Source organism: Mytilus galloprovincialis, chromosome 7, assembly GCF_965363235.1.
Source record: "Mytilus galloprovincialis chromosome 7, xbMytGall1.hap1.1, whole genome shotgun sequence".
In the NCBI taxonomy this organism is placed as follows: domain Eukaryota; kingdom Metazoa; phylum Mollusca; class Bivalvia; order Mytilida; family Mytilidae; genus Mytilus; species Mytilus galloprovincialis.
Window position 1 is genome coordinate 42,909,879 of NC_134844.1, and position 12,545 is coordinate 42,922,423.

At 30.5% G+C, this 12,545-nt stretch overlaps 1 protein-coding gene across 2 annotated transcripts; it reads right to left on the bottom strand.

Annotated features, from left to right (window-relative positions):
* Window positions 1–3,509: 3,509 nt before the first annotated feature.
* Window positions 3,510–11,235, bottom strand: LOC143083049 (peptide chain release factor 1-like, mitochondrial). Of its 2 annotated transcripts, none has more exons than XM_076259185.1 (7): window positions 10,699–11,235; window positions 10,229–10,302; window positions 9,119–9,302; window positions 7,651–7,814; window positions 6,424–6,541; window positions 5,200–5,275; window positions 3,510–3,816 (listed from the first exon to the last, which is right to left on the bottom strand). In XM_076259185.1, the coding sequence occupies exons 1-7, from the start codon at window positions 11,198–11,200 to the stop codon at window positions 3,543–3,545; spliced, it is 1,392 nt and encodes a 463-aa protein (XP_076115300.1). In that variant the 5' UTR covers window positions 11,201–11,235; the 3' UTR covers window positions 3,510–3,542. The 2 variants fall into 2 exon arrangements, with proteins under 2 accessions (XP_076115300.1, XP_076115299.1); XM_076259184.1 differs by having other exon boundaries at window positions 10,229–10,305; window positions 10,699–11,233.
* Between the last annotated feature and the right edge of the window lie 1,310 nt (window positions 11,236–12,545).

A 12,545-nucleotide genomic window follows, 5' to 3' on the forward strand; every position in this document is an offset into this window, starting at 1 on the left:
ATGTTCTCCTATTTATTTTATTGTGGTCCTGTCATGTTGTGTTGTCGTTTTGAGGTTTTCTTTAACATTGCCATTAAAGCGGGAGGTTTGGCATGCCACAAAATCAGGTTCAACCCACCATTGTTTTCTTTAAAAAAATGTCCTGTACCATATCAGGAAAATGGCCATTGTTATATTATAGTTCGTTTCTGTGTGTGTGTATGTGTGTGTGTGTGTTACATTTTAATGGTGTGTTTCTGTTGTGTCGTTTGTATCCTCTTATATTTGAGTGTGAATTCGCTTTGCTATAAGACGTGTCACGGTACTTTTCTATCCCAAATTCATGTATTTAGTATTGATGTTATATTTGTTATTTTCATCAGATTTTGTCTAATGCTTAGTTCGTTTCTGTCTGTGTTACATTTAAATGTTGTGTTTCTTTTGTGTCGTTGTTCTCTTATATTTGATGCGTTTCCCTCAGTTTTGGTTGTAACCCAGATTTGATTTTTTCTATCGATTTATGAGTTTCGAACAGCGGTATACTACTGTTGCCTTTATTCTTTACCGTCCATTACTGATTTCCATATCCAACTTCGCATAGCTTAAAAACTCAATAAAACATTTAAATACAAGACAATTGTGAAGGCAATTGATGTTAACATTTAGTTACATGATAGTAGTTTCATTCTTATTGGCGAAACAATTCAGCAACACGACTATTTAAGTTTTGAGTTTAATTAATGTAGCGTACTTTGAAGTGCATAAAGTAAAAACGCAATGTAACCGTATACTCAATAATTGTTGTTACATTCGTTATCAATCCAACCTTGCAATGCGGCAATTTGTCACTAATGTAACAATAATATTTTGATTATTGTTACATTTCCATGTAACCGTAGCCAGTGTCTATATTTTTTCTTTAATATGTTACAGTATTTCTCTGTACTGAGTGTTCTTTCGTTTATTTGTACTGTATTTCTGTCACGATATTTTGTTATTTTAGCGGTATTTCTTAATAATTGAACATTGCCATATAAGCTGAAGGTTTGCGGCTCGCTATTAAAATTTGATTTAACATACCATTTTTTTCTTCTTAAAATGCTCTATACCAAGTCTGGAATATGGCAGTCATTATCAAAGAGTACGATTATATGTATGCTTGCGTTTTTGTTTGTAGTTCAGTTGTTGAAAGATGATGTTTTTTCATCAGTTTTGGTTTGTGACCCAAATTTGTTTTTTGAGGTATTCACATGTGTAAAACGCTAAATTATTGTTAACTTTTATGAAGTAATCAGTATCTCGTAGAGGTTCTTTTAATATGTGGTTTTATTTTGTGAATTTCATTTTTAAACATCCAATTTTCTGTCAATGAAAATCTCTATCTACACAAATGCCTGTCTGCCCTTTGCCTTTAATATATATTCGAGCAAGGCTCCAAGGAGGAATGTAAATAAACAAGCAAACAAGGATCACAGGAAATATTTGCATAAGCAACTTATCACGCAATCTCCTAATATCTGATCTGCTGCTGACCTGACAAATTGGTAAATACTTTTTAGTACTGAAGGATAAAAAACAGTTTGATCCATCACTCTTTGTCATTTTTATTGATGTACAGTGAAACTTGATTAAAAAATTGAAAGTTTCAACAAAAATGCTTCATTGCTGAAGTTATTGTTCTAGACCAATTTCTTGCCCTTATTATATAACCAGTTATGTTTTGCCCTCCATATTGTAGCTTGTCATGCATTTTATACAGTATAAACTAACAGGCTCCTAAAATCAGTGATTTATCACACGGTTCTTTTACATATGATAGTATTTATCTAACAAGATCTAGCCTTTGTTAGTCTTGTATGATTTTGTATTTTTCTAAATTATATGTTTTTGAATCGAGTATAACGTCCATTTTTTAGTGCACTAGAAGTACACATTTATTTAGGAGCAAGCTAGATTTTCTTGCTGTGTTGATTACACATTGGTGGCCTTCGGCTGTTTTCTGCTTTGGTCTGGTTGTTGTCTCTTTGACATATATCCCATTACCATTCTTTTTAATCATATGTATTTTAAATACCATTTATTTTCAACTTTGCTAACTGACAACAGCCATAGGAGTTTTAAATCATGACTTGAGGAATTTTCGTCTTATTAATGATATGAATTTAGTTTGCAGGCAGTTCATACGAAAGTAATTAAATATACAAATGTATATGTATGTCCCATGTGATCCAATTTTATTCTCTGCTCAAACTCATTGATCAGAATTTATTTTAAAGAAACAGCCATCATAGATTTATCCTATGTTATATAACTCGTCAGTGAAATGGTTCCAAAAAGCTGCATGCTTGCATACATTTCGATTATAACCAAAATGGCATATTTATGCAAGGACAAACCAATGATTTGTTTAGATGGAACCATAAATGCAATGCTGACAATAGTTCATGTGGCTCTCATATCTGATATAATTTCAAAATATATAAACAAGGGTTTCTTCCTGCAAGATTTTTTAAAGACAAACAAAAACATTTTAAAAGAAACTTTGTAAAGATATACAATTTTTTTTTATCAGTTTGAAAGTTCAAAAGTGAAGAAAGTCATGTCTGCAGTCAAAGCTAACAAGTTTGAGTGATTGATTGTTGTTTGCTCTACAACCAGTTGCAAATAAGCAGCCAAAAAATTGCATGTGTAGTCATACTTGTAAGCATACCCCTATAATTCAAAATATCAGAAAATAGGAATAAGGTGTCTGAAAGATCCGAAAAGGTATTACACATTACCAGTCATTACTGGCATGATTCAGACCAGATCTATGAATTAACTGTTCCATAGCACTGAAGAAATATGTGACAAAAATATGAAATTCATTCACTATATTGAAAAATGCAAAGTATTTGCTAACAGTAGTTTTGTGTTTAACAGATTGGAAAAGTGTTTATATACTCATTACTGTCAAGCTGATGACTAAATAAATATGAAGTCTTTCTATTAAAAGCAGTACATGAGAAAATATTTATTGAACAGACAGATGAATAGAGGGTGATTGCAATATAATGCTTTTACTTTAGAACATTAAAACCATAATTGATCAATATACTCCAGTCAAACTAAGTTGGAACCTCAAACTAATTGCAACAGAAAATGTTTTACTTCTTATCTATAGCATTAAATCCCAAATAAACATAGGAAAAAGTCCCATAAAATCTATTCTTATAGGACAAATATTCAATTATATCCATTTTCATGTTAATATTAAGATGCATATAAGAAATACATGTTAAACAATGTGAAGACACACAACTTAAATGGCAGAGACAATGAAAATTGATAATTTGATAAAAAAAATACCTGTACCAAGTCAGAAATATGACAGTTGTTATCTATTTGTTTGATGTGTTTGAGCTTTTGATTTTGCCATTTGTTTAGAGACTTTCCCTTTTGAATTTTACTGGGAGTTTTTTTTTTATGTTATTTTACTTTTCGCACCCTTTTCTTTTTAAAAATATGTAAAAAAAAACCTCAAGATGAAAATAATTCAATTTACTTTAATACAATAATTAGCATCACAATGATCCCTTTGACACGAATTCCTGTAACATTTCAATTAAAGTTTCTTTTCTAGATTCCTCGTGTAATTGATTTATTAATTCATCCAAAACATCCTCTCCACTCAAGATGCCCTGTATATTAGAAGTATGATGAATCCTATGATCAGTCACTCTATTCTGAGGAAAGTTATATGTCCTTATTTTCTCTGATCGCCCCTTGGTTCCTACTTGTACCTTGCGTTGAGATTTCATCGTGCTCATCTGTGCATTAAATTCAATCTCATATAACCTGAAAATGAGAAAACAAATTTTACAAACTTTGAAACAAAAAAATATTTTGATGAGAGATTCTTTTACTCAAATACAAAGGTAGGTATAATTTGTATGATTTACATGTTAAATTATTATCAATACCACATTATATGTACAAATGATTCTCGACAAAAGCCATGCTTGGGTAGGTTAAAATTTTGTATAATCTTATAATTTATAAATAGTGACGAACATTTATTTCGATTTAATTTAGAAAAAATACATCAATATATATATATATGTATAAAGCAAATTTACAGATCTAACATTGTTGGGTTGATGTTTAGACGAGTTATATATGTATATATATATACATGTAATTATAAATAAAGATATTCATAAGTGCAACAGTAGTTATCATAACTGTTTATCAATGTAAAGAGGTGTGAAATATAAAGCCAAAATCTATAATGTACATTTTTGTGAAATTTTACCAACAAACATGCATTGAATAAGTACCTAACAAATTTAAAAAATATGTATTATGGAACTCAACATAGTCTAATGCAATAAAAACTTGCTCATTGTCTAAAATCTACCAGCTAGAATAAATCACGTCATAAAAAATCCTTAGTGTATAGGCATAAAGAGTGCTTGAAATAAGTAATGTTTGTAAGTACAGGTTAACACATTTAAGAAAAAGTTATGGATTCTTTTTCAGCTTTTTGCTTTATATATGTCAATCATATTAACTGTTATCACATAGATATGTCTCTCTTTTTTCTTAATTAAGATAAAGAAAATGTTGAAATTAAAATAGCAACACTTTAATGTGTAAGCTTTGCAAATATCCAAAGTCAATAACCATAACCGAAGGCACATAGCTGAAACAATCTACAGGGTCAAATAATCTCCATGGTAATGAGATGTGCAAATGCTATTACAAGTGCATACCAAATTTCATTGACCTACCACTTGTGGTTCCCCATAAACTGACCTAATCACAAACTAATACATGAAAACTAAGCAAAAGTTTCAAAGTCAATAGACCATGACTGATGTGGCGGGCCAAATAATCTCCATGGAAATAAGATATGCCAATGTTTATACAACTGCATACCAATTATCATTAACTTACCACTAGTGGTTCCCCATAAACTGACCTAATCACAAACTAATACATGAAAACTAAGCAAAAATTTCAAAGTCAATAGACCATGACTGAGGAGGCGGGGCCAAGTAATCTCCATGGTAATGAGATGCGCCAATACTAACACAACTGCATACCAAATATTTTTGACTTAGCACTAGTGGTTCACCATAACCTAGACCTAATCACAAACTAAAATATTGTTGATCTATTTTTCAAGAGTAATAAAAAGAACAAACAATCAACCATTCTGAATCAGGTGAAACATACTTTTCTCTTAATCTGTTCATTGCATTCTTTTTATTCTGTATTTGTGATCTACTTTCCTGACTAGAAGTAACAACACCTGAAATAATAAATGAATAACTCGTAACTTTGTCAGCTTTATCAAATATTGAAAAAAAAAATACAAATAGAGTAATAACAATTCTGGACCATTGTCATTACTGGACTGGATAAAAAAATAACCGTTGTGTGCTTAATCAAATATTTAAAATCTTTTCTACAATAGAGTAGTCATAATTCTTGACCATTGCTGTAAATGGTAAAAAAATAACCATTTAATCTATATCTTTTCAAATTATATTACTACAGGTTTACTCTTAATATCATGAATATTGTATTTAGTTTTGAAAAGCAATAAAGATATATAAACAATGGCTATCTTAAATAAGTAACTACTTGCATGTTGACATTTACATTCCATACTCGTTAAAGATGACCAAAGTGATTGTCCTTACCTGATAAATGATGAACCCCTTTTTTTTGGGTGCCACATGTGGATTAGGATCTGCTCACACTTCTGGAGCACCTGAGATCACTCCCAGTTTTTGGTGGGGTTCATATTGCTCAGTGTTTAGTTTTTTATGTTGTGTTGTGTACATTTGTTTGTGTTTGTGTTTTTTTAGCCATGGCATTGTAAGTTTATTTTTGATTTATGAGTTTGACTGTCCCTCTGGTATCGTTTGCCCTCATCCTCACAGTACTGGTAGTTATACTGTAAATTCAGAAATTATTTGGAGCTTTTTACTATTGCAAATACTGCAATTATAAATGCATGTGTTTATTTCTAAATTTAAATTACATATATTTGTAATTTTATATGAAACATCATGTAACAAGAATGTGTCCACAGTACACGGATGCCCAACTCACACTATCATTTTCTATGTTCAGTGGACCATGAAATTGGGGTAAAAACTCTAATTTGGCATTAACATTAGAAAGATCATATCATAGGGAACATGTGTACTGAGTTTCAAGTTGATTGGACTTCAACTTCATCAAAAACTACCTCGACCAAAAACTTTAACATGAAGCAGGAAAGAAGGACGAACGGAATAACAAAAGGACGGAAAGACAAACTAACAAACAAAAAGGACGCACAGACCAGAAAACATAATGCCCTTCTACTATCGTAGGTAGTGCATAAAAACAGCATACTAATTTAACTTAAGTATTTAAATTATAGTTTAATACATAATGGTATTTTACCTGAAGGTGTATGTGTAAGTCTGACTGCAGTGTCATTTTTCTGGACACTCTGACCACCAGGTCCACTAGATTTAAATGTGTCTATATGAAGATCATTAGGATTTATTACAATATCAATCTGAAACAGTATTAACAGACATGGTTGATCAAATGATATATAACATTTTCTAACAGAGAATTGTGAATTCATTAAATATACAAATTTTCATTCTGTACTATAATTGTAACCCCTAATTAAATAAAAGAGATAACCAAAATAACCCTTTTTCCTGCCACAAACTGCTTGTAGACAAAATTTATTGTATGGTAATATGAACATAGAAAAGTTTACTCTTTCAAATTTAGCACACTTTAGTGCATTGATCAATGAAATAACTTATTTCCTTTTATTTGTTGTTGTCTGATGAAAAAATAAGGAAAGTCAAAAAATTTGGTTGCATTTGAATTTATAATTCATGTTAAATACTAGTCTAACAATTATACCCTCATGTTTAATTCAGTATAAAAATACTGAAAAAGTTTGTTTGAACATCAAAATTATTTATGAAATTGAGACAAAGTTATTTCCCTTTGGTGTTAAACTTACAAAGTTATTTTCGTTTGATGTTAAATTTTTAAATTCATTTTTTTCGTGATACTTGCAACCAAATATAACAATAGATGGGTTAATGGTATAATATACATGCCTCTCACTTTTAAAGAACAATGCTAAAAAGCTAATATCACCTGCCTAAATTCATAACTTAATGTAGATTTGCTAAATTGCTCTGTTGTACATTTATTTAAAAATTGAATGCTTCCTTTGAAAATGTATTGGGGTGTATATTTTATATGAAGCACAGAAGCTCTTCATTCTAAAATGTTTTTTTTTTTTATTTAACTGTGCACTTTATTGTGGATGCTTGTGTCATCATGAATGTTACATTTTATTTTTAAATGAAGGTTAATTCTAAAATGATGCAAGATTGTTATTAGTCGATCAAAATAATGTATTATAATGAAACTTTTATGTACTGCAATTATTAGTAGATTAAGTAGAATCAGGCTTATGGAATATCATGCTGACTTATAAAATGATAATAATAATCACCTGATTTCCTTGATTTCATAAATCTATCACTACCATAGAGTATAAACAACATTCATAAGAGTTGTCTCATTGGAAATCATACCCCATCTTCTTTTATATATTAATCATAACTTAAGGTAGACCTAATGCATACAAACCTCTGTTGGTTGTGGTAAAATAGAAACAGCTGATGTACTGGTATGGATACGCCCACCTCGTTCTGTCTCAGGAACTCGCTGAACACGATGAATACCAGATTCATACTTTAATGTTTTAAAAACATCATAACCAGATATTAATAATCTAGCATATGCCAAACCACCTACAATAACGAAAAATGTGCATTAATAAACATAGTTCTAATTTGCTTAACTATAATTCATTTACATGTGCTTCCATTGAAAAATTTAAATATAATGATTTTTTTAACGTTCAAAACATTTAATTTATGGGCAAGCCCTTGTAGACCTGAGGCCTTATCTTAAATTATATATATATATATATATATATATATACATGTACACAGCCATGTATCACCATCATTGATGGCGATCCGATGGATACATCTGTTGTAGAGTTGTCACTGACTCAGACGTACTTATATATATATATATACATGTATATACATTCATAAACCCATATAATTACTATACAAAATAAACACTAAATTCTACCTCTACTACCTTCCCGTTGATATAAATCAATGTTAACAGTTTTAAAAATACATGTAATTTAAATCAGGTTTTGATAACATGCAGTCCATAGTCAATGTTTAGTTTATGCATTTCAGTGAAATTTGCATGTAAGTTTCATATTTTTCATATGTTTATCTTAGTGTTAAATTTGAAATTCAGTGCTTTTGAGGACTTCACCATACTAGGACAAATTGTACAGTAAATCAGGGAATTATAGCTACTGTGTGGCAGTCTTCTTCTTATTTTGCTTGTCACCATGATTATTGTACATGTAGTACTGTGGATTCATTTATTTTCGTGGGTACCAATTTTCGTGGATTGAGGAAAACTTGCATATTCGTGGATATTTGATTTTGTGGTTTGGCCAAAGACTTTATACATTCCTATAGAAATTTTTTAATTCATTGGACATGGGAATTAGTGCTTCTTGTGTGACCACCAAATCCACAAAAATTGGTATCCAAGGCCACAATTAAAAATATTTTGGTTTGCCCAAACCCTACCCAAAGGTCGAGACAGTGGGTAGGTCAAATCCACAAAAATTGGTATCCAAGGCCACAATTAAAAATATTTTGGTTTGCCCAAACCCTACCCAAAGGTCGAGACAGTGGGTAGGTCAAATCCACAAAAATTGGTATCCAAGGCCACAATTAAAAATATTTTGGTTTGCCCAAACCCTACCCAAAGGTCGAGACAGTGGGTAGGTAGGTAGGCACTTTCTTTTTTTTTTTGAAATAGAGAAATTGAAGTATCGGGTGTTTATTAGTCTTCATGCCTATTTGATTAAAAAAATCTTTTTCAAATCAAAATTAAAAGAATTTGAGTAGGCAGCTTTTTTCTGGGTAGGTAGCGTTTGAGCAAACAAACCTATTCTTTTTTATGGCCCAACGAATAATAATGAATCCACAGTAATAAAATATATCATTCTTACCACTTTCCTTCGACAATGACGTTTCTGTCTCTACTGACCATCCTTTATAACTGATATATTTCTGGTACATGTTACACAAGTCTAAGGTAAATAGTTTAGCCTCCTCCCCACCTACTCCTGGATTTATCTCCAGTATAGCATCATTTTTATCATACTTCAGGTCTGGTACGAGGATATCTAAAATCTAATAAAGAGGTACATATCAAATCTTGATCAGGAATATTTTTTTATGCAGAAATTTAGTTTTCAGATGTTAGAATATATATATGAGCTGCATCAGATAGAATTCAACCATATAATACACCTATAAATTTATAGACTTTGATTAATTCTTTTCGAACATTCAAATATAAAATACAAGATGAATTTAAGTCTGTTTTTTGTAGGGTGTTTACAACGACTTAATTTTCAAACAGTTACATATACCATGACTTTCTGTAGAGATTTTTTAAACCTGAAAAAGATTTTACAAATGTACTGATATTCATTTGCAAAAGGCTGATTTCCATCCGAAGCAGCTCATATGTTAAACAGTAAGACAGCATTGATAGTGTTCTGATATGTGGTCAGATAAATCTTATAGTCAAATTTTCACAATTGTAAAATCCTGACTGCATTTCATTTCTTCCATGCAAAGAGAGTAATTCAAAATGACAAATTGTCTTGTATTAAACATTTTATTACTTTCCAACAAATGTTCAATAAATAAAACTGAATATGTCATTTTGATATTTGTAAGTAATTTTCTGACTTTCAGCTGTCTAAATATTTATAAAATGTTAACAAAAAAAAAACACAACAAAAACCCCTAAAAAATATGTGTTCTAGTATATTCATGTCTTAGCTTGTGCAGTGTGATGCCAAAAATATGGTTTCTAGAGTTTTTTGTTTGGAAGGATGCATATTTAACATATTTAATTTTTGGAATGTTTTATATGTTTTATTTCAATATTTCAATGTTTCAATATTTTATTTTATTGGAAAGAGCACAATCATGACAATAGAGGTGTGATCCAAATACATACAATCATTCTAAACGCATATTGATATATATACCATGCACATATACAGCACAATTATAACATTGATTTTTAATGATTGGCCACTAACCTGTTGTTTCATGTCGTCTATCTGTTCGTTTATTGCCTTAAGATCTGCATCTGCCATTGTCTTCATTTCTTCATCTTCTGAATAACAAAATTTCTGAAAATTAATTGTTTAAAGAACATAACAGATAAAAAAAATAATAAAAGTGAAACTTAATCATATATAATTGTAGTTATCCATATTTTTTGTAAAACTACCACCTTAAAAAATTTGCAATATAAATATGTGTAATAACGGTATTCATTATGTAAAAGCAGAAATCTGAACATGAAATTTATAGTTTTATACTACATGTATATAGATTTTATATTAAGATGCTGAGCTTTTAATAAGAATGATGAGAGAAATATAAAATAACCATATCGATATCTCAGCCTTGTAGCATCTACTCTACTTAAGACATTACACATGTTTCATGCAAGCATACATTTTATACATGTACATTAATAATATATGTATGTAGATCTACTTACCTTCAGCAAGAAGTTTTAATTCCTCTAATTCTTTATATTTTTCTTTCATTCCACTATAAACATCCACAATTGGTTCTAAAAATACTCTTCTAGAACCCATTTCCTTTGTTTTCTTTCCTGATTGGTATAATTCGAAAATATCATTATATTCCTTATTCAAACTGTCCAAATATTTTATCAATAGGCCATCATCTATATTCTGTAAAGAGGCATATCCTCGTGTAAAAATTAAAAGTTCATTTTTCATACAACACTTCTGTAATGGTTTACGATGTCTCCCTGAATTTAAGATAGTTTCTACACCAACAAGTGTCTGAAGAGTTCGACATCTAACAGTTATTTGTGATAATAGTAATCCTTTCCTGGTCTGTAACATGTCACATGACTCTCTAACAGCACAGAGCAAGTGTGAGTATTTACACCAAGTCATAACCGGATTCCATTTTTGTTTTATTCTGTACAAATTCTTTCCAAAACAATAGTTTATCCTCTGTATTACCATTGTATTGAAAAGATTCCCTTAAATCTTCAATCAATTACTGCTATCAGACTGTGCACGTATTTTTTCTCTTAAAATCTTCCATCAATTACTACTGTACTTTTACTGAGAATGTAAATCTGAAAAGAAAGGTAGAAATATGCATGATATATGGAGTATTATTTGACAATACTTAAGTAGGTAGTCTGTCAAAAAGAAAACAGCTAAATTGTCAACATATTCATTTAAATTTGAACACTTCAGAATGTAGATTCATGCTGTACAGAAATTAACAATGATTGGGGTGTTCTAATCCATTCAACACATGCAAACTTGAGAAATATACATGATATATGCAACAAGACTTTTCAAATGTGCCTAAGCCAATGCAAATGTACAATTCTTTACAATACATGGAAGGTACCAGAAAAGGGTACTGGTACTGACCCTACTGTGAAGTGTCTAGTTACAGATCCTAACAGAGATGACCACTTTCATGTTTTGCAAATACTGACAGTCAAAATTCGCCAAAAAAGAAGGGTGCAGATGTTGCCCAACAAGAGTCATATGTGTAAGTTTGCTCTATTAGCAGCAGTTGAAACTGATCTACTGCTCAGATGAGTGGGTGCTTTTTTCAATTAAATCAGAGTTGGTGGCAAAAAGTACAGAACTTTGGTCGTGTGGCCAGACAACCAGTTAAAAGGATAATCAGCAAAATCATGGCCACAGAGTCTTTTCACCACCAAACACCACGGTATACTGCTGAACACCCCAAAAAACACTGACCACTAAGAAAAACAGTGATACTATACAATAAAACGATAAAATAAATTAAATTGCATATTATCAAATCAGTTTTTAGATTTTTAAGTGCATCATTGTTATGTCAAAGTCGATAATCAATAAATCAATATAGAGTTAATTGTCCCCAGATCCATCCCTTTTTTTCCAGATTACATTGTGTGTGTACATGTAAATGTATATATATATTTCAAATAAAATTCAAACATATTCATAATAAGTTATCAGTTCAAGTATCCTTCATTGTCCTTGATCTCTCTTTATCAGTCATGTCAGTTAGATTTTGATATATATATACATGTATGATATTATTTGATATATGTCTCTTCTTAAAAGAGGCCAGGGTCAAAAGATACCAGAGGCACAATCAAACTCAGAAATCGAAAATAAACTGACACAATGACTGACAACTGACAACAAAAAAGAAAAAGACAAACAGACAAATAATAGTACAAGATAGTATTAATATTGGTACAAATATTTTAAAGATGAAAAAAAAAGACAAAAACATATTTGAGCCTCAAAGTTGAGGTGTCCAGCATGTCCAGTGACTGTGTTCGATGTAGAT